This window comes from Ovis canadensis, chromosome 2 (assembly GCF_042477335.2).
Source record: "Ovis canadensis isolate MfBH-ARS-UI-01 breed Bighorn chromosome 2, ARS-UI_OviCan_v2, whole genome shotgun sequence".
Taxonomy (NCBI): Eukaryota; Metazoa; Chordata; class Mammalia; order Artiodactyla; family Bovidae; genus Ovis; species Ovis canadensis.
Genome location: NC_091246.1, coordinates 24067255 through 24086360, shown reverse-complemented (window position 1 = coordinate 24086360; position 19106 = coordinate 24067255). Strand labels below are relative to the sequence as shown.

The following is a 19106-nucleotide window of genomic DNA, read 5'->3' as shown; positions in this document are numbered from 1 at the left end:
TTCTTTTTCGCTATTTAAGAATTCCTGCTGCTTTCCAAATCAAAATTCATGAGGATCCGCTGAAGATCTTATTCTTAAAAATCCTTCGTCACATTTTAACGCTGCACCGTCAGACACTTTTCCAGGCTCACAGATGGGCTGAACAGGGAAGAAAAAACCCTAGCATAGAATAATGGGTTTCAGTAAGTTCATTTGAAAGAACAGAATTTACCTCTGGCATAGATGCTGAGAGGGGGCAGGGAAAGGGGAGGTGAAAAAGCAAAGGTTGGAAGGAAATGTCTGGGAAGGTAGAGAAAGGAAATTTGAGAATTGATTGGCTCTAGTGTGCTGTCAGTGGGTGTATGTGGTTTTTTTTTTTTTTTCTTCTTCTTCTTTTTTTTTTTGCTACAGGAAGTGATTTGCAGTGCTCACCGAGCCTTTGTTGAGAAGGGTCTCCTCTCGGAGTGAGTCATGCTTTTGCTGTGAGCAGCCCCAAGCAGCTGGGCGCGCAGCAGAGGAAACTATGACTTTTGCAAAGCGAACGTACCGCCCTCAGCAGCCGAGTCCGGGGCCGGGGCTGCGCGGCCGCGGCCGTGCGGGGTGTTAGCGGTGGGAGGCCGGCGCCGCTGCTCGCGCCCCCCAGCCTGCTGTCCCGGCCGCTCCGTCCCGCCCCGGGGACCGCGGCTCGCCTGCTATGCGCGGCAGCCTGCGCCGGGGCCGGCACCTGCAGCGCCCGGGCGGATGCGGCGAGCCCACGGAGGGGCATGCTTCCACGCACCAAGTACAACCGCTTCAGGAATGACTCGGTGACATCGGTCGATGACCTTCTGCACAACCTGTCGGTGAGCGGCGGTGGCAAAGTCTCGGCGGCGCGCGCGGCCCCGGCGGCGGCCCCCTACCTGGTGTCCGGAGAAGCGCTGCGCAGGGCGCCCGACGATGGGCCGGGCAGCCTGGGCCACCTGCTCCACAAGGTGTCCCACCTGAAACTCTCCAGCTCGGGCCTCCGCGGCCTGTCGGCGGCCAGGGAGCGGGCGGGCGCGCGGCTCTCGGGCAGCTGCAGCGCGCCCAGCCTGGCCGCCCCGGACGGCAGCGCGCCCCCCGGCCCCCGCGCCCCGGCCATGCGCGCCGCCAGGAAGGGCCGACCCGGCGACGAGCCGCCGCCCCGTGCCCCGCACGCCAGCGACCAGGTGCTGGGGGCAGGAGTCACCTACGTCGTCAAGGTGGGTGCGGGCGCGGGCCGCCGGGTGGGAAAGCCGGGGCGCAGAGGCGTCCGGCACAGTGGGTCGCTCTGGAGGCCAGGGGGTGCGCACTTTTTAGCAGCCAGCTCGTTTGGCAGGGGGGACCCAGCTCAGCAAACGCACCCATTGCGCATCCGGTGGGAGAAGGTTTGAATTCGGCGACCTCACTGTCCTGGTTTCCCCTGGCTCCGCTCCTTTGGCATGCCTTTGCCACCGAGCTTTGCCATGTGTCCAGCCAGTACCCCTCTCGGCATGGACCACTCTCCCTGGGAACTGTGCATCAGGTCTGCCTAGGGTACACACTTGGAAGAACTGGGCAGCCCCTGCGATGAGAAAGGCAGGTGGTGTCACTACTTCTCCTGTGTTTGCCCCAGGCGGCAGGGTAGATGGTTTCATTTCTTTCCTCAGCAAGAATTTTCAGCTCCTTGCAGTGCAGCCCAAGTACTGTCCTTTATACCAGATAGGTAGCAATTTCTTAGCCAGCAAGGTTTTCTTTGGTTTCTGCCTTTCCTTCCATACCTGCTTTGGTTTACAGCAGCAGAAGGAAAATTGGGACTGTTTTTCCCTGGGGACTCTGGCCTTCCCTTTAAATAGGCTAAAGGAAGCTGAGCCACAGGCTGGAAAGTAGATTTTTTTTTTTCCTCCAACACAGAGAATTATACAATCATGCCTGATGTAGTCCACAAAATTCTTCTCTTATGCAAGTATTCTATGATATTTAAAGAACAAATACTTAGCAGCATTCCACTGGCCTGCCACATGCTTATCACATCCTTCTGGTCGTTGGGCAGCAGAGAATCACCACAGCGCTCTTCCAGCTGGGCAGACAGCCTCCAGACAGTGGAAAGGGGCCAAAATGACATTATTTCAGACTGGTCACTCCAAGATATGACTTTTCATTTTAAGAGAAATGAGATGCACACTGTCCCCACAGTGTTGTCAGTCACACTGAGAAACCTGCAGGCTCTTAGTGGCTATTAATACTTACTGGCTACAGATCCAGTTGCAAAATTCTACAGACCACATCCCCTGGCAAAATATATCTTGATAATTCTGAACCAAATATTAAAGGAAACAGTTGACTTTGTGGATTATCTTTAACTATCTCAAAAGTACTAACAAAGGAATTCGATCATCAGTATTAAAAATGGACCTGTTCTCCTTTTGAGTCTCCTTTTTAATTTAATCTTCATTCTTAGCTTCTGAGAGTGAATTAATCATATATTTTACAAAAGGGATGAAGATCAACATAAAGTATGCACAGCTGGTTGAGTTTATTGTAAAAGAAAAAGAATATTCCTCTTGTATGCCTTCTTTAAGTTATATAACCAGGAGCCGAAAACAAAAGGAAAAAAGAAGAAACAAAACCAAACAACAAAACCCCTGACAACGTTGAGGTTAAGAAGTGATGCCAGAGTATATTACTTGTGCCATGTGTAATATAGTATAATTGCTATCTGAAGAAAAAAAAAGAACCATGTTAGACAGATGTTGGCAAAGGTTTTTATACCTGTCATGTTGAACATAGAGGGTAGTTTCCAAATGGAGGGAGAATTTTCAAACTTATGTCTCTAAAGTTTCCTTCAAAAAAATAACTTGCTTTGCTTAGGGCTTTACTCTTGCTCTTTGAAGGATGAAGGCTGACATCCAGTTCTAAATGTCAGTTGTGGCTGAAGAAAGCTAGTCTATTGTGCTGGGCTATCAGGTAGTGACATCCGGTTCCCCCAACCCTGAAGCAAGAGCAACACTCAGATAAGTGAAAGGCTGGGTCTGCCTAGAGCCTTCTGGATTTGGGGTCATTTTGCTGTGCCAAAGGATTGTAGTGACCTGGGGGCACATAGCGTGCCCTGTTAGTGCTCCTTGCTGTTACCTGGTCCATCTTCAGTGGTGAATGGTGGCGTCACAGGAATATAAACTTAGGTTTCCCTGGAGAAGTTTGAAATCACACAGCAAAGGAGTCCAGACACTAAAGGACAATTTCTTCTGCGCACATTTGATTCACAGTATCATGTGGCCTTCTGTCAGTACACATTTCTGAATTGCCCTTGTTGAGTTTAGAACCGTGAGTTTATTTTCTTGAAAGATCACAAAACTTAAAAAAAGAAAGAAAGAAAGAAACCTGGTATTATTGGCTGATTTGCAAATAGTTTTATTGGTGTTCTTACTTTGAAAGATCTCTGGCAGATAGAAAAGAGGCAGTCTTTATAACTTGCTTGTACATCAACAGCAAAATCTAAAGGCTTAGAGTTTGGGAGAGAACTTGTTATTATTCTCTTTGATTTAAATGTATGTCTAAATTAAGGAAAACCCCAAATGTTTTCTAGTTTCCTGGAAGACTCATCTGCTGTATAATTATAGATTTCCTGCCTCACAGACATATCTACCTACTGACAATATTAGGATATTGCACACAGATTTATTCTCTAAAAATATTTAAATGTAATCTACTTATATAAAAATGGACATTGTAACATATAGATGTCTGGTGTATCAATTAGGAAACACCAAATTTTTTGAATAGCAGGTTGTAATATTAATTAATGAAGGATTTGAAATTTAAAAATAGTAATACCTGAGCAGCAGTAGAATTCCAAGCTCAGAGCATGTTTAATTTGTCCTTCGTGCCTTCCCTTGAATCTGATGCTAATAACAGCATGAGATTATGCAAATGAGCAAGGGTTCAAGTTTGTGTTTGTTTACTTCAGGACACCCATTGGTGGCACCTTTGTACCTAAGTGTGCCTGACACTGGGTTTTGTTTTGTGTGTGTGGTTTTTTTTTCTTTTTTGGTGACACAAAAGGAAAAGAACAAGAAAGTATGTCCTTGAGATAAAGGAAAATCATAACAGCAAAGAGCAATGGATATTTTCATTATAATTCTATTTTAAAACTATTTTACATTTGGGCTTGAAAGGCCTAGAGACATACAGACAAGTATTGAGGACACTGCTGCCCACTTTCAAATTCTATTGCCTAGAAATCTAAGCTGGCAAGGAGCCTGAGTGCCCGTGGGGGCTGCTACTGATTTTTAGCAGGTCCCAAAGGCAGTATTGGGATGCTCTACCCACAGATCCGCAGGGCGAACAGTTTAGGAAGGAAAGATAGCCAAGAACAGTTGGGGGTCAGTTCTTTAAAATAGCCGCTGGCTGTTGTGGAAGAGTCATTTGAAGTAAGCTTGTCTTGAGGTTCAGCCTTGACCACCCCTGATGGAAGGCAATACTGTGTGGGCTACACCTGAGTTAGCTGTTGGCCCTCAGTGGGAGGGTTCTCTAAGAAGAAGAGTTCGCTTTACAGCACATGACACCACAGGCTCAAAACAAGATCAGCATAAGAAGTGGCCACATTCAGGGCTGACCTGAGTGCCCATAGCAAGAATCAGGAGGTCAAGATGCTTGCTGATCACCAGCAACCCAGTGAGAATGTAGGTTGTACTTCGTCGCTCAGTCATGTCCAACTCTTTGCAACCCTGTGGACTGTAGCCCACCAGACTCCTTTGTCCATGGGATTCTCCAGGCAAGAATACTGGAGTGGGTTGCTGTGTCCTCCGCCAAGGGATCTCCCCAACCCAGGGACTGAACCCAAGTCTCCTGTATTGCAAACAGATCTTTACCAACTGAGCCAATAGGAAAGCCACCAGAGAAAGTAGGTTATTCATCCTTAAATCCTGTGACAGCCCCCTTGGACAGCCAAGGTTTTGGTCTGCAGAGAGTGATGCTATGTCTTTACTGATAATAGCTTCACATTATGAGCTGTTTATAGGAGATTTTAATAATCAGAGAACTACTGAATTATTTCCTGAAGTGCTGGATTGTTTTTCTTTTGGGATGAAGCCTTGTTTTTACAAGAGCTCTTTAAAAATTATTTTGTTTCTCCCATTTGTGACTCTGATGATATTTAGGGTGTATGAATTATTCATTTTATTTATAAATGTTCTATTGCTTTCTATAGGTGGTCTTTATTAACTGCTCTTACTGTAAAATTTATTCTTAATTGGTTTTTTTTCACTTGCCTCACTGTCTTTAAAAGTATTTTAAATTTATTCTTACAAAAAGTATCTAAAATCTTTTTTCTTAGCACTGTATTCTTTTGATAACTGTGAGCTAAGTAAGGTCATATTAAACAGTCACCAACAGAGTTATTTCATGTATAGTCATGATATATTATTGTGGTGGGATTGATCGAATTTTGTTTTAATTCTAGATTAGTAAGTTGTTCCTTGATATAGACCACAGTTTTAAAAGTTGACTTTTTTCTTAAAATTGTTGAAAAATCTCATAAATGTACGGCTTATATGTAAACTGTCAAAATGATTTGAAAGACAGTTTAAGACATTCTTGTGAGATAAGTAGACAAAATTATTTATTTGATCTGGAAAGCATGACACCTCTTTTTTTTTAATGTGACGCAAGTATAGCAGATATGTGAAACGTGTATATGTACACACACACCACATCATACATGAACACATACACACATATCCCACACCACACACACACTCATACACACACGTACACACATACCGAGTAGACAATTGTAATGACTTCGGACAGGGTCATTAGAAAATAGTAAGTTTTATATTTCCAGAAATGCCTGATTATTTCATTCATTACTTTTACATTCACATTTAAGAGAAAATAATTCTGAAAGATAAGCTTTTGATGAAACTTAAATCTTACGAAGAGTGGACTTCTTGCCCCTTTACGTTCCCACTCGGTTTTATCTTTGAATATATGTCATATTTTCATATTTGTCATATATGATAAATATCATTTAAGCAAAGTTGTGATAATGGGACACTTGGGCAACAGACATGTAAGACATGTAAGAGGCTGGCTTTCCAGCCAACTGGCTTGTTCTGAAGGGTGTGTGAAGCCTGCTGCCCCTCGCTTGGTTGTGGTGTCTCCGAGCAGAAACACAGCCTGGATGTGGAGAATCTGCAGGGTGCCTGGCCACCTCAGTGGGGCTCAAGAGGTCAACCTGTCATGACTGGGGCAGGTCTTTGCTCCTGATCCTCGTGCATCTGGAAGAAAGGGGCCTCTGGCTTGCACTGTGGTGTCAGGGTGTGGTTCCCCGGGTCACGTGCCTTCTGGGTGGCTGCGGCCAAGACCAGACCCCATGGTTTTACTGCCCAGAAAGTTGCATAGGGTTCAGGGGAAAGCACAGTGAAGACTCAACACTTCAAACAAAAATACCCAAGGACAAATAAAGTTATGTGGAATTAATTCAGAAAAAGATAGTTTCAGATGAAATGCAAAAAATGATCAATTGGGCATATTTCCTGGGTAAAGGACAAGAAAAAAATTGAATTTTAGCATAAAAAAGTTACAATATGTAGTGCATGAAGAATGTCTTTATGGTGGGAGGAATTAAGCGTAAGAATGTCCTGCTGAGTGAGTGGATGTTGGCTCTGTGTGTGTGCGTGTGTGTGTGTGTGTGTGTGTGTGTGTGTGTGAACATGCAACTGCACAATAATCTTACCAGTTGCTTTTGGTCCTGCAAATTCATAAGTATTGATTTTCACTTGAGGTTAAAAAACAAAAAACAAAAAACAACAAATCATTCTGTCCCCATGTGGTTTAGCCTCTTCCCTCCCCACCACCAGTGTGGAGACAATAACCCGTTGATATGTGTCAGTCTGGGCTTCCCAGGTGGCTCAGTGGTAAAGGCTCAGCAAGAAAGAATCTGCCTGCCAGTGCAGGAGACACAGGAGACACGGGTTCAATCCCTGGATCCGCAAGATCCCCTGAAGGAGGAAATGGCAACCCAATCCAGTATTCTTGCCTGGAAAATCCCGTGGACAGAGGCATCTGGTGGGCTCTAGACCATGGAGCTGCAGAGTCAGACATGACTGGGCAAGTAATCACACACACACGCAGACACACAGACACACACGCAGACACACCAACACACAGACAGACACACACAGACACAGACACACACAGACATACAGACACAGACACACACACACACACAGGCACACGCACAGAGGCATCAGTCTGTGCCTCCCAGCACTAGGATTGGTGCTACTTTCCTAAAATAAACAGAAAGACACTAGTTAAACTTGGAGGGCCAGGGCCAGGAATCTCCACGAGAACCACTGAATTCCAACAAGATGCCGGGTCCAAGGCTGAGTTTCCATGGTTCACGCAGTGCAGTTCTCTTCACCTTGGTGGGGAGAAGGTGCCATGCATACCTGTGATGCACCTGGGAGGAGAGGACCAGTTGCTGCTCTCCTCGGGGACCTGGTTTCCTCTAGCACCTTCTTGACTCTGCAGCGCCTCAGGCTGGGATCAGCCACTGCCCTTGCTCTGGTAGATGATAGCAGCTCAGGGCATCCTTGGTCTTTTGCCCTCAGACTCTGGGCTCAGACTTGCCTTGCCTCTCGACAAGAGAGGTCTGGCAAGTTCCACCATCTTCCAGCTGAGATCTCCACTTCTAGCCATGGTCTCATCTCCTGCAGGAGCTGTAGGGAAACCTGGGTGCTGGAGGAGAAGCTGCAGAAATGGGAGAGTCGAGGGGCAGGAGCCTTACCTTATCACTGGTGTTTCTGATGCTCAGCAGCTTCAGAGTACCTGAAACCCTCCAAGCCAAGACTTTCTAAGGAAGAATGTTTAAAGAGCTTGTTGTTATGATGCTCCTTGCTTTCTATATTTATTTATTGACCACACCACCTGGCATGAGGGATCTTACTTCCCTGACTAGGGATTGAACCATCGTCCCCTTCAGTGGAAGTGTAGAATCTTAATCAGGGAGGTCGCAGCTGCTTACTTTCAAGCTGACTTGATGCCATCTTAGTTTTTCTGAAATGTGTTGTTTTGCTAAAGTAAAGGCCCCTCAGAAGAGCCTTTCCTCACTTCTGTCTATTGAATGGGCAGAAAAAGCAGCCAAGATTTGATTCCAAATTTTAAGAAATTTAAATTTGTACCAACTCCACAGACTCAGTGGGACTTGGCCTTCACCCAGCCTCTCTGCTGAGACCCTTCTGACACACTTTATTTTATCAAATTCCATTGAACATAATTGTTTGGCAGTCTAAAGGGCCTCACAGACCAGGTTTAATCCTATTGCTTTTGCAGATATTCAGCATTTCTAATACCACTTGCCCATACAAAAATCTTCTGTTTAAAAATGTTTTGCAAAACCGCAGCACAGCTCTAGCTCTGTTGAGGGAAAACTAGCCCCGAACCTGGTTTTCAGCAGAAACACTATAAAATCAGGGTCTCTTTTGCTTTCCCCCAAGGAGGGAGAAACAATGTTTTTATCTCTGGTGATGAAACCATGAAAAGGTGACAGTTTTTTGAGTGTTCTTCATGGTGAAGAACCAGCCCTTTCATTGGCCCTCCTGGAGGTGGATTCAGTGTATGTGCTCAGTTCGGTTCTGCTGGGACCGCTGTGCTGCACCTGAAGACCCTGAAGACCCCTTTCCCTCCTAGGACTTGGCACCTACTTCTTACTTCCTTTCCCTCCGGGCCTCGGTTTGGACACTGATGTTACTGAGCAGAGGCCTGTTCAAGCAGAAGTCCCCACAGCCTGCTCAGCAGGGGAGGACCTTTGCCCTCCCCCAACCCCAGGGAGGAGGGTGTATGGGGGAACAGATGGTTGTCCCCTAATGCTGAATGGTTTCTATAAGGCAGCAATGATGAGAAAGGCAGCCTCTGGGGCCTGGGACCCATTATCTGATGGGTCCCAGGGCCCGCAGAGAAACATGGTCATGGACTCTAAGCCCAGACACCGACAGGCCACCTTCTGTTGCTGGTAGTCCTGCAGCCTTGTGATGTCTCTCACCTGCTTCTTTTGTACATCTTTCTTTTTTCCCTAAATGTATTACGGTTTGGCTGCTCCCAGGTCTTATTTGCAGCATGCAGGATCTTTAGCTGTGGCATTCGGACTTTTAGTTATCATATGTGGAATAATTTCCTGACCAGGAACTGAACCCAGCCCCCCTGCTTTGGGAGAGTAGAGTCTTAGAAGTCCCATCAACCTTTCTTTATAAAATGTAAACATGTGCTGTGGAGATGTTCAAACACACACCGAGCATACAAAACATCAACATAAAAAAAAGAGGGGATGGTCTGATGAGCCCTCAGGAACCCAAGAGTCAGCTTCTCCAGCTGCCAGCTCATAGCCTCCCCCACTTCCTGAATCGTGCAGGGCTGGGGTGCTCAGACAGAACTCGAGGTTCTGATGAATAAGTTGCAGGATTGGGTTTCATAGTGCTTCCACATCTGGTGGAGCATGTTCAGGGTCACAGGCACTGGGACACCCTTGCATTCGACTCTGTGGTCCTCAGCACAGAGACAGTAGGGCAGCCCTTGTGGTTTCTGCTTTAAAGGTGATGACGGTGGGCTCCAAGAGGCACTGCTGATGGGCACCCCCAGGGGATGGGGTGGGAGCTGTACCTCGCCACCTACCCTGCTCGGGCTTCCCTGGACCACCCCACCTCTGACTCTTTAGCAACCAGATGACCCTTTGAGGAAAGGGTTTTCTACCAAACTGTTTTTATAGCAGTGTATTAGTCCAGGGTCTCCAGAGATAGAGAACCAGTAGAATGTATGTATAGGAGGAGTTTTGTGACAAGGCATTGGCGTATGTGATTACTGAGAAGTCTGCAGGGTGAGTCAGCAGGCTTACGACCCAGGAAGAGACATTTCAATATGAGACCAAAGGCAGGAGAAAGCCATTATCCCAGTTTGAAGGCCCTCCGGGAGGAGGAGTTCCCTCTTATCCTAGGGGAGTGTCAGTCTTTTGTTCTACGCAGGCCTTCAGTTGACTGGATGAGACCCGCTCACATTAGGAAAGGCAGTCTGCTTTACTCAGTCTATCCATTTAAATGTCAAAGTCATCCCTAAACACCTTCACAGAAACACCCAGAATCACTGTTGGTCCGTCTCTGGGCACCTGGTGGCCTAGCCAAGTTAACACGCAAATTTACCATCACAGGCATAGCCACAAACTTTTGGAGTCTCATCTAGGATGGCCATTAGTTCACCCAAACAGTTAGGGAGATTCACGTGCCCTGGAAGAATGGAGGTGAAAGATAAGAAACGACTAAGTAAATCTCCTGGAAGAGTCTCAGGTTTTCTTACCATTTCTCTGGGCACCAAATGGAGACACCTTTAAAAATTCCTCAAGCAGGACCTCAAACCAAAGCCCTGGAGTATAAGACAGATGAACTATGACCCCTGCACACCAGGAGAGCTGTGGAACTTTGGGGACCAGTGGCAAGAGTGTGTCTGTGGTTTGACACTTGCTCAGAGTGGAGGCCTGATACATGAGGTGTCACACCTAATATTATCACCAGAGGCCAGAACAAGTTCGCTGGTGGAAATACAGCCCCCTTATGTGTCTCTGTACAGGCTCACAACCAGGGACAGAGGTTCTAGGAGGGAAACAGATGTTTCTAGATCCATGTGTTATTGTTGTTGTATAGTCACTAAGTCATGTCCAGTTCCTTTTGCGACCCCATGGTCTGCAGTCTTCTAGGCTCCTCTGTCCATTGGATTCTCCAGGCAAGAGTACTGGAGTGGGTTGCCATTTCCTTCTCCAGGGGATCTTTCTGACTCAGGGATCAAACCCATGTCTCCTGTGTCTCCCACCTTGGCAGGTGGATTCTTTACTGGTGAGCCACTTGGGAAGCCCCACTTTGAGTCATTACTAAAATGGAAAAACTGCATTTTTTTTGATTTGCAAATAATAATAATAGTTTATAGGCCTAGTTTTCTCAATTTAAGGGTTGCTCTCATAGGTTTTTAAAAAGTGGTTTCACGTAAGCTTCTGTTTGTAGCCTTGAGCAAATTAGAGAATGAGGAGTATATATTACCAGACAGTGGAAGTAGCTAGGGCTGGTCCCTTTCAGAAACTAGGCTTTGTGTGAAAGGCTGATTATCATGTGGCAAGCTGGTCTGAGTCCTGGGCCAGAGGAAGCACTGTTAGGCACTTGAGGCTTTCCTGAGCTCACGTTCTGAGAAGCTTCTGTCTTTTGTCCCTGTTCTTGTAACTGATGGAAGCTGGGGCACAGTCTAGAAATCCTGATTCTCACATGTGTCAGGCTTGGATGTCCCTGTCTGGGTTCTGCTGGCTTCACTCCTTCAGGAGTCCTCTTTCAGACTCTCCTCCTGGTCTCTGGGCTAGAGACATTGCTTTTAAATTTTTATTATTATTTTTGGGGCCTCACAATGTGGCATGCAGGATCTTCCCTGACCAGGGATTGAACCTGTGTCCCCGGCACTGGAAGTCCAGAGTCTTAACCACTGGACCACCAGGGGAGTCCAAACTCTGCTTTTGAAAAAGTTATCTTATTTATTTATTTGGCTGCACACAGTCATAGTTACAGCACTCAGCATCTTGAATCTTCATACAGCATGAGAACTCTTATTTGCAACATGTGGGATCTAGTTCCCTGACCAGGGATTGAACCAGGACCCCCTGCATTGGGAACATGGAGTCTTAGGCACTAGACCACAGGGAAGTCCCCAAACACTGTTTTTTTTTTTTTTTTTAAGGATGGTTATTTGTGAGGTGGTGCTGGCTGCACTCTCTAAAGGACTGAGCTGTGAATTTGTTCACTGGAAGTAGCAACTCCTGTAATAGATAATAAGCTTGTTTACAGAGTGACTTAGTTACTTATTCACTAACATGGGAAAAGAAAATAAAAATCATCCAGTGGTGGCTAAGAGGAGGGGGGTTCTGATGTTCCTGTGTGACCCACAAACTCCCGTCCTTTAATTGCATTCCCCACTTCTGTTGCGCCCTGCCCTCCATCCACCCTCTCTCACTCCTGCATTATCTGTTGGTTAAGACTCCCAGGGCAGGGATTTGCTGAGAAAAGTTAACACCTGGCTTTCTGGACAAAAACATGATTTATGTGCTGTGTATGTCTGTGCATGTTCAGTTGTGTCCAACTTTTTGAGATCCCATGAACTGTAGCCGGCTAGGCTCTTCTGTCCATGAATTTTTCAGTTAAGAATACTGGGGCGGCTTGCCATTTCCTGCTCCAGGGGATCTTCCCAGGGTTTGCCAACTCTTGGGGTGTAAATAATTATGGGAGGTGGGAAAAGATGTGTAGTTACACAGCTTTGCAGAGTCTTAACTTCAAGGGTGTGGATGATATTAACATATTAAACAATACTTAGAAGTGCTGAGTTTTGAGTATTACTTTTTATAAAATATAACTGATTGTTTGGACCTCCTCCTTAGACTGTGCCATGCTTAGTCACTCAATCGTATCTGACTCTTTGCAACTCCAGGGACTGTAGATCCCTGGCTCCTCTGTCCATGGGAGTCTCCAGGCAAGAATATTGGAGTGGGTTACCGTGCCCTCCTCCCTCCTTAGGCTGCTTGCACCTAAAACAAATTCCCCTCCAAGTATCCCTTCTTCCCTCGCTACTCCACCTTCCTCATTTCACTTTCTTTCACCTAATTCATGCCAACATGAGACAATTGACTTCTTCTGACCTGTGGACAGTGTCTGGAAAAGGTTCCTCGGTGACCCCCTAATTATAAAATCGAAAACCCACTTCATCTGGTGCTGTCACCTCACAGCCTGTCTCCCAGACTCCTGGCATCTGCTATGAAGGTTCTTCTTTGCTTTTGCTCCTCATTTCTATTCCTGGATTATTTATGAACAGTCTTACCCTCTCTGTTCCTCTTCTCATTCATTAACTCCTCCATCAATCTACTAACCCATTATTTTATTCAACTAGTGTTTATTAAGTTCCCATCCTGGGATAATGTGTTGGGGATAAAAAGATGATTGCTGCTGTTGCTGCTGCTGCTGAGTCACTTCGGTCGTGTCCGACTCTGTGTGACCCCATAGACAGCAGCCCACCAGGCTCCCCCGTCCCTGGGATTCTCCAGGCAAGAACATTGGAGCGGTTTGCCATTTCCTTCTCCAATGCATGAAAGTGAAAAGTGAAAGTGAAGTCCCTCAGTCGTGTCCGACTCTTAGCAACCCCATGGACTGCAGCCTACCAGGTTGCTCTGTCCATGGGATTTTCCAGCAAGAGTACTGGAGTGGAGTGCCATTGCCTTTTTCAAAAGAGGTGATTAAATAAGCATAATTCCTGCTCTTTTGGTGCCAGTGGTGGAGACAGAGGAGAGAAAGTACCAGGAGATCACATTGGTGGTGAGGATGTGGAAATCAAGGATGGCTTCTCAGAGGAGATGATATGGAAGTGGAGCCCTAGATATCCAGGAAGATGGATGGAATTGGTATGCAGATGTGTTCAAGCCTGAGTGAGTGTGTGTGTGCATGAATGTTCCATTCTAGGAGGAGAAGGAAACTGACAGTAGCCAATGTAATTAGTGTATTGAGTCAGGGAGGGTCCCCAGGGCCTGGCCAGCACTAGGCAAGTACAGTAGGAAACCACTGGAGATTTTGTGAAAGATTTTTCTATCTTCTGTGTGGAGAACAGATTGGAAAGGCAGAAATAAAAGTAGAGACAGTTGAGAGATAATAAAGAGGAGTGGTGGTGGCTTGGACCTGTGTCATAGGTCAAAGGCCAGAGGCATATGTTGGGCACAGGTCTGTATTGTTCACTGTCCATGTAACATGCCCATCCTCTCTTTCAGGGCCCCTTAAATGAAACAAATCTCAAACTGAATTCATGATCTTTCCCACCTCAGTTAATGGTTTCATTGCTCACCTACTTCTCAAATTCAAGACCTCAAAGCCATCCTTGAATGCCTCCTTTTCCTAAACTCATTGTATCTGTTCAATCACTGAGCTATCATTTCTATTCCACAGGGTTTCAAATCTTTTTTTTTTTCTTTTCCTTTTGCCCTGATTCATACCTTCACAATTTCTTGCTGTGATTAGTACAATGAACCAGTCTTTGATGATGGCTTTGGGAAAGACTCTTCTGTTTTAAATTAAATAAAAAAGATGATATAGTCTTACTTAGATGTTTCAGAGTGTCCCCTCAACTGCCTTCCCTTCAAATTTTCTTCCTTTCATAGATAAGCATCATCACCTGTTTGCTATTTGTATTTCCAGACACACGTATGCACACTTTTCTACCTTCCTTTCCTGTATCATTTCTTTTCCCTTTCTGTTTCACAAAGCAAAATATTCTACATACATTTTTCTGTGACTTGCTTTTTAAAAAAACTTAATATGCCTTGGAAATCTTTCAGTATTAGTATTTATAATTCTGCTTCATTCTTTTTGGCATTTGCTTAATACTCATGCACAGTTTATGTGCATGCATGTCTGTGTGCATGCGTATGTGCTATGTTGCTTCAGTTGTGTCTAACTCTGTGCAACCCCATGGACTGTAGCCCTTCTCTGTCCATGGGATAATCCAGGCAAGAGTACTGGAGTAGGTTGCCATATTCTCCTCCGGGGGATTTTCTCTACCCAGGGGTTGAATCCATGTTTCTTATGTCTCATGCATTGGCAGGCAGTTCTTTACCACTAAGCCACCTGGGAAGCCCAATATTCATGTATATGGAGGTGCTAATACTTAGTTCTCTATTATTAGACCGGGGAAGGCAATGGCACCCTACTCCAGTACTCTTGCCTGGAAAATCCCATGGACGGAGGAGCCTGGTAGGCTGCAGTCCATGGGGTTGCTAAGAGTCAGACATGACTGAGCGACTTCACTTTCACTTTTCACTTTTATGCATTGGAGAAGGAAATAGCAAGCCACTCCAGTGTTCTTGCCTGGAGAATCCCAGGGACAGGGGAGCCTTGTGGGCTGCCATCTATGGGGATGCACAGAGTCGGACATGACTGAAGTGACTTAGCAGCAGCAGCAGCAGCTATTGTTAGACATGTAGATAGTTTCCAATTTATCCCAGTAAAATAATGAACATTCTTCTACACATGTATTTCCATTTGGGCAAATATTTTTGCCTGTGAGTACAGTAAGTTTTTGCTAATATTAATCTTTTCCTATGATACTTGTGGGACTTGGAGAACAGTGATCAATTGTATTGATGAAGGTGACTTTTTCACTCCTGGCTACAAAATGAGTCCTCTTACTTAACTATAAAGGAGGACATTTACTGTCATATACCCTTTTACAAGTTAAGAAACATTTCCTATAACTTTAGTTTTCAAAAACTTTCAAATTAGTTTCCAGCATCTAGTGAGTAAATACATATTTTTTGCATTATTCTGTTAATGTGGTGAGTCATTTATCTTTGTAAAATGCATATCTCATCTTCTTAATTAAAATCTCTCTGTTGCTTGCTTTTGCTTATGGAATTCAATCCAAATAAATTTCATACGACACCCAGATTTTCATGATTTGGCTTCAGTTTAGCTCTTGAGCTTCAACTCTTGCCCCTCCAGTATTCCAACCTCTTAAAACAACTTGTTTTCCCCATACAAGCTGCAACTCTGGCCTTAGCTCAAAGGCCACTTTCCCACTCTGGGCCTCTTCTGTCCACTCCATCTTGGCCTGGAATAACTCTGTTGTTCCGTCGCTCAGTTGTGCCTGACTCTGCGACTCCATGGACTGCAACACGCCAGGCTGCTCTGTCCTCCACTGTCTCCTAGAGTTTTCTCAAAATCGTGTCCCTTGAGATGGAGAGTCCATTAACTCTGTTAGCTTTCAAGAACTTTGGGCAGCTGTTCCCTCCTGTCTCTCTGGTGAGGCAGAGTTAATGTCACTCCTCAGGGTCTCCACAGCCCCGTAGGCCTGTCTTTGTGCTCATCAGTTCAATCCATGCTGAGTGAGAACCAGATGGATGCTGCCGGAGCTCCTGCAAACCTAACATGAATTCAGTGATCCCTGCTTTCAAGAAATCATTCTCCAGAGAAGGTTTCCATGGCCATGCACTGTGGGAAAGGAGGTCAGCTGGCTTTTTCCAAAATGTCCCTGGGTAAAGAGCCTGTGACAAACATTTAGTATGTGGAAAGGGAGGAATCAAGGTGGCTGGACGACACTGGGGTGCATGACAGAGCAAAAGAGACTGCTTAGGAGGGTGACCCATGGTCCTGTCATATATGGTTGGTGATTAAGAATGTGACTTCAGAGAGGCACATTTTGAACTCTGTTCTGTTGAAAAATCCCTTGATAATTGTTCTTTCTGTGAACTGGCATGTATGACATAGCCCACCCAAAGTCTTTACAGTCTGTTCCCTAGATCAGAGGGACCCGTGAATTCTGTTTTATATTGCTTTTTCTCTAACACTAATTGCAGAAGGATTTCAATAAGAGAATCAACTTTAATGAGAGCCATGAATAATTATTATTAAGTTAAAATATTGTATGACCAAATGTCACCAGGACATTTCCAAACAGAAAGCTAAACTGAACACTTCCACATGCTCCCACCTCTAATTAAAGCACATGGATTTATTAAAAAGAATGAGGGACAATGAAATGTATCAACAAATATTTTCTGAGGACTCAATTACTTGCCTTGTCCTGTGGAAGGTATTGTGGATTGTGAAAGAGGTACAGGGTGATTTTACAAAAGGAACTTGTGATCCAGTTGAGAAGGAAAAGTGGCTCCATTTTAAAAAGAAAGAAAAAAAAAATCGTGTTCAATAAGGTGCTAATGGCATAGCGAGAGATTGGTGGTGGCTGGAGTTATCAAGAAAGGCTTCACAGAAGGTGTGGGATTTTTGTTTTCTGGGTCCTGAAAGACTGTCCAGATCTGCGTAGGTGGAAGAGTGGAGGGTGTTCAAGCAAGAGAGCCAGAGTGAGAAACACTTTGAAGGTGGGAGTGGGCATGGCATTTGACTAGGGGCTGGCCAGAGTCAGAGGGACGGTGAGAGGTCAGCTGCCATCTCTAGCGTCATAGAGTCAGGATGCCCCCTATTTAAAGGAGGGACCATTCTAATGCTGGTCCTTGTGGTATTACACTCCATGGCTTCCCTCCATGTGGTTGACGTTTGCAGGTCTGATCTTCATTATTAGGTTACAGAGCCTGAGGGAGCTGGAGAAATGTTTCCCTTGCTTTCTTCTCTCCAAGTTAAACATTTCTCACTCAATCAACAGTCCCAATTTCATGATATCCTGGATTCTATTTGTTTATGTTTTAGTTTGTTAATTACTTTTTTTTTTTTTAATTTTTAGTTTTTTATTTTTTAAATTTTAAAATCTTTAATTCTTACATGCATTCCCAAACATGAACCCCCCTCCCACCTCCCTCCCCAGAACATCTTTCTGGGTCATCCCCATGCACCAGCCCCAAGCATGCTGCATCCTGCGTCAGACATAGACTGGCGATTCAATTCACATGATAGTATACATGTTAGAATGTCATTCTCCCAAATCATCCCACCCTCTCCCTCTCCCTCTGAGTCCAAAAGTCCATTATACACATCTGTGTCTCTTTCCCTGTCTTGCATACAGGGTCATCATTGCCATCTTCCTAAATTCCATATATATGTGTTAGTATACTGTATTGGTGTTTTTCTTTCTGGCTTACTTCACTCTGTATAATCGGCTCCAGTTTCATCCATCTCATCAGAACTGATTCAAATGAATTCTTTTTAACGGCTGAGTAATACTCCATTGTGTATATGTACCACAGCTTTCTTATCCATTCATCTGCTGATGGACATCTAGGTTGTTTCCATGTCCTGGCTATTATAAACAGTGCTGCGATGAACATTGGGGTACATGTGTCTCTTTCAATTCTGGTTTCCTCGGTGTGTATGCCCAGAAGTGGGATTGCTGGGTCATAAGGTAGTTCTATTTGCAATTTTTTAAGGAATCTCCACACTGTTCTCCATAGTGGCTGTACTAGTTTGCATTCCCACCAACAGTGTAGGAGGGTTCCCTTTTCTCCACACCCTCTCCAGCATTTATTGCTTGCAGATTTTTGGATCGCAGCCATTCTGACTGGTGTGAAGTGGTACCTCATTGTGGTTTTGATTTGCATTTCTCTAATAATGAGTGATGTTGAGCATCTTTTCATGTGTTTGTTAGCCATCCGTATGTCTTCTTTGGAGAAATGTCTATTTAGTTCTTTGGCCCATTTTTTGATTGGGTCGTTTATTTTTCTGGAGTTGAGCTGCAGAAGTTGCTTGTATATTTTTGAGATTAGTTGTTTGTCAGTTGCTTCATTTGCTATTATTTTCTCCCATTCAGATGGCTGTCTTTTCACCTTGCTTATATTTTCCTTTGTTGTGCAGAAGCTTTTAATTTTAATTAGATCCCATTTGTTTATTTTTGCTTTTATTTCCAGAATTCTGGGAGGTGGATCATAGAGGATCCTGCTGTGATTTATGTCTGAGAGTGTTTTGCCTATGTTCTCCTCTAGGAGTTTTATAGTTTCTGATCTTACATTTAGATCTTTAATCCATTTTGAGTTTATTTTTGTGTGCGGTGTTAGAAAGTGATCTAGTTTCATTCTTTTACAAGTGGTTGACCAGTTTTCCCAGCACCACTTGTTAAAGAGATTGTCTTTACTCCATTGTATATTCTTGCCTCCTTTGTCAAAGATAAGGTGTCCATATGTGTGTGGATTTATCTCTGGGCTTTCTATTTTGTTCCATTGATCTATATGTCTGTCTTTGTGCCAGTACCATACTGTCTTGATGACTGTGGCTTTGTAGTAGAGCCTGAAGTCAGGCAAGTTGATTCCTCCAGCTCCATTCTTCTTTCTCAAGATTGCTTTGGCTATTCGAGGTTTTTTGTATTTCCATACAAAGCTTGAAATTATTTGTTCTAGTTCTGTGAAAAATGTGGCTGGTAGCTTGATAGGGATTGCATTGAATTTGTAAATTGCTTTGGGTAGTATACTCATTTTCACTATATTGATTCTTCCAATCCATGAACATGGTATATTTCTCCATCTATTAGTGTCCTCTTTGATTTCTTTCATCAGTGTTTTATAGTTTTCTATATATAGGTCTTTAGTTTCTTTAGGTAGATATATTCCTAAGTATTTTATTCTTTTCGTTGCAATGGTGAATGGAATTGTTTCC

At 44.5% G+C, this 19106-nt stretch overlaps 1 protein-coding gene across 2 annotated transcripts in view; it reads left to right on the top strand.

Annotated features, from left to right (window-relative positions):
- The first annotated feature begins 402 nt into the window (after nucleotides 1-402).
- The window catches only part of SHC3 (SHC adaptor protein 3), a 187338-nt gene continuing 168634 nt past the window's right edge, over nucleotides 403-19106 (top strand). For both annotated transcript variants that reach the window (XM_069575584.1, XM_069575583.1), the window contains exon 1: nucleotides 403-1199. In XM_069575584.1, the coding sequence (XP_069431685.1) occupies nucleotides 744-1199 (456 nt within the window). In that variant the 5' untranslated portion in view covers nucleotides 403-743. The remainder of the gene's footprint in view (nucleotides 1200-19106) is intronic.